At 38.9% G+C, this 3,328-nt stretch overlaps 2 protein-coding genes across 2 annotated transcripts; one reads left to right on the top strand and one right to left on the bottom strand.

Annotated features, from left to right (window-relative positions):
• Positions 1-689: 689 nt before the first annotated feature.
• Positions 690-1,068, bottom strand: LOC119665221 (small conductance calcium-activated potassium channel protein-like; the record flags this gene model as incomplete). Its single annotated transcript, XM_038074509.1, has 2 exons — positions 853-1,068; positions 690-791 (listed from the first exon to the last, which is right to left on the bottom strand). Coding segments are annotated over exons 1-2 (318 nt in total), but the record flags the coding sequence as incomplete, so codon positions are not given.
• Positions 1,069-2,199: 1,131 nt separating this feature from the next.
• LOC119665220 lies at positions 2,200-2,949 on the top strand. The gene has a single exon (XM_038074508.1). It carries the CDS (start codon positions 2,200-2,202, stop codon positions 2,947-2,949), a length of 750 nt encoding a protein of 249 aa, XP_037930436.1.
• Positions 2,950-3,328: the final 379 nt, after the last annotated feature.

The raw sequence follows: 3,328 nt of genomic DNA, 5'->3' as shown, positions 1-3,328 counted from the left end.
GATAATAAGAAAATTATTAAAAATTAATATTGTGGGCGTTTTTTTAACTTCTCGTTCTTTTTTGATCATAAGGTATTATAGTAAGTCTAACAACTAATTTTGGACAAAAATTGAGTAAAAATTGATATGACATACAAATTAAAATGCAAATTTTATTGTTTTAAACTCTATACCGTCACCGAAAAGTAAGGTTTCCCGTAAAAAACATTAGAATGGCGTTGTACTTCATATATAATGTCAATGTCCAAGAAATTTGTATATTGAAATATGTATTTGCATGAAATTTTAATCATAAGAGTTAGGTTATGAATTAGAATTTAAAATTAGGTTTACATTTAAAACCATAAAATGGATAAACCTAAATATATAATTTTTTTGTAATATAGTTCAATTCTGAAATGGAACTCCAATGTTTTTCGAGTTCTAATGGGTTCATGCATCAAATTTGTTCTACAAGCAAATTTTAAATACTTTAAATTTTGATTAAATTAAAAATACATATAACATATTCAAAGTGCGAGCGCTGCATGTAATGTACGATTGTATATGACATAAATACTTGAAATTGATTTTATATGTGTGATTACATACAACATATCACTAATAGAATAGTTACAACACCAAGTGGTCATAATACTTCAGTTTCAAAATTGCAATATCTGAACTTTAAAATAAAATATAGCACGTACTCTCACCTGCACTTCCAGAGCATGGTATGCTACAATTAAACCTAGAAGAATAACAGTTGAAACTGTTATAAGAGTTTTTAACGCAGTAGAATAAAATGATGCCTATAAAAAAAGAAGAATAATAAAGTAAAAAATGTGTAGAGAAAAGTAAGTAGTTACTTACTTTTGTGTAAACTCCAGCACTACTTAATTCGTTTTCAATGACCATCACAACTATACCAAACATGCCCATTACTAGAGCGTAATCACTAATACGTTTGCGTTTTTCGAATAATGCTTTTCGTTTTCCTAAACGATAACCGACATTAGGTTTATGTTTCGCTGAGTTAGTTGATGGTTTTCGCGAAGTATTACCACCAGTCAAGGCACGTTCCTCCATATACCTAAAAAGTTTTAAAGTTCCAGTAGTTAATAAACGTACTTCTAGTAAATATATGCATTGAATTGATATTAGAAGTAATACTGAAAACTAAACACTAATATATGTATGTTTTTTTTTCACAAATAACCAACGTCTGATAGTGGCGATACAAAAGAATAGAAAGGATTGGGACTAAAGGAATTTCTTGAGTATGGCCTTCACCTACGTGGTAGGCACCTTGACTTGGTGTAGGGGCTTAGCTACAGGCAAGTTTGCTGACTATTGGTCTCCTGCTCACTGTCTATGCAATGGTCAGGAGACTTGTTGTCGGTCTGGCTTGTGGGTACAACAAAGAACTACCAGCAGTTGTGTTGTCCTGTAGTTTATGTGCATGTATGTGTGTCTTTGTCTCTTTATGTATGCATGTATGTTTTTCTGTCTTTTAGAATGATTGGAAGTGTGTAGGTCCACTAGGTGTCTGGGGACCAGGGTTTATGATGAACCAAGACCGTCCATACGTGGTGCAGAGCCACATATTATGGCGGATCTAGAGAGGAAAACTCGATAAAACCCGTAACCCTGGGTGTATAAACGACCGTGCCCAAGGATGAATGGCACTACGTAAGTGTGTCTTAGAACGGTGGACTCCGGATACCTGGCGACCTCCGGTTTCAATTCAGCCTTTCCGGAGTAAAGGGGGCTATGCTTCGGACGACCTCCCTTTCCCCTACACTCGTGGGAACATTTATGGACTCTTTTAAAAAAATTAACAAAAAAAAAACTAACAAGGAACTAGGTACCAGTTCCGAACACGATCTCCTGGCATCAAGTCAAGAAAACGAGCGAGTCGAAACCGCCATACTTACCAATGTAGGCAGTAGCAGCCAGACTGCGCCTACTTCGCATATAACAGAAAAATCGGCAGACAAGCGCGCCAGCCATAGTGCGCCTGCTGAAAAATCAAAAAAGTCTGAGGCAAAGATCAGACGTCAAAGGTACCAGAAGGCTATGTTAATTCTTGGCAAGATTGCTAAAAATGAAGCTGAAGGTAAAGAACAGACGTTTGACCGTACAGACAAAGTACGATACCAGAAGGTGGTCGATTAGTACAGGGAATACCAGGCCATCCTATCAAAACCCGCAAAGGCAATGAAGAGGGATCGGTTTCAGGACGAGACGGCCCATACTTCAAAAAGCAAGGTAGCGAGAACAATTTCTACTAGTAAACCGTCAACGACTGCGAAAAGGGCATATAACGAAGTAGCAAGGGATGAGCTACAGGTGGCGCTCATTGATGATATTACTGGCAATGGAAAAAAGATGCTGGAAAAATGGGGTGAGATTGAGCCCAAGCTGGCGGAAATGGTGATGGAACACCTTTTAACAAATCTAGACGTCCCCACACCAGGCTTTGATTCATCAGAAGTGGTTCGTGGTTGCAGGGTCTTCAAATGTGATGACCAGCTATCCAAAGTATTTCTTGGCAACCGCATTGCTAAGGTAAGTGATGCATGGGAAGGTTTAAGGATAAAGCTTGTCCCAGCCAACGATATCCCTAGAAGACCAAGGGCCCGCATTTGGCTGCCAATTATGAAGATGAAGCACGAGAAAGTACTCCAGCTGCTACAAAGGCAGAACCAAAACGTGCCAATAAATGACTGGGTAGTCATCAAGGACGAGGGCACACAAAAGAACAATATGACGCTTCTTCTGGCGATAAACGAGGAATCCGTGAAGCTACTGGAAGAAATGGACTGTAAGCTGAGGTTTGGCGTAGGGCACACGAAAACAAAAATATTCCGCCCAACAGGCAATGATGATGATGGCAACGAGTTAGAGGATGCTAACAAATTGCTTGACGGCATGAAGCTTCAGGAAGAAGCTGCAGAAACTTCATAAGCCTGCCCGAATGCTGAAAGTAGCACAAATCAACCTTCAGCATTCGAAAATCGCCTCGAACAATCTCGCCATCTTTCTCATCGAGGAGGATGTCGATGTCAGCATCGTGCAAGAGCCATGGGTCAGAGGTAAGGACGTCATGGGGCTAATGCTGAAAAATTATCACAATTTGTATATTAGGAACAATGGTAAGCCAAGATCATGTATATTAGTTAAAAAATGTATTAATCCTCTTTATGTCCACAGTATAGCGATAATGATCTAACAGTAGTAAGGATCGAAATGCCAGGTGGATAAAATTTTATTGTGGCTTCTGCCTACATGGCACATGACAGAGATGCTCCTCCGGAAGAGGTAGTCGCGCTAGTAAACAGAAGTA

The sequence above is a fragment of the Teleopsis dalmanni genome, unplaced genomic scaffold, assembly GCF_002237135.1.
Source record: "Teleopsis dalmanni isolate 2A unplaced genomic scaffold, ASM223713v2 unscaffolded_contig_3995, whole genome shotgun sequence".
Taxonomy (NCBI): domain Eukaryota; kingdom Metazoa; phylum Arthropoda; class Insecta; order Diptera; family Diopsidae; genus Teleopsis; species Teleopsis dalmanni.
Note: the sequence above shows the minus strand (reverse complement) of the source record. Positions and strands in the feature narration are given on the sequence as shown.

Bases quoted from the DNA above. Each gene is read 5' to 3' on its own strand.
- LOC119665220 (XM_038074508.1), top strand. From the start codon at position 2,200: ATGAAGAGGGATCGGTTTCAGGACGAGACGGCCCATACTTCAAAAAGC.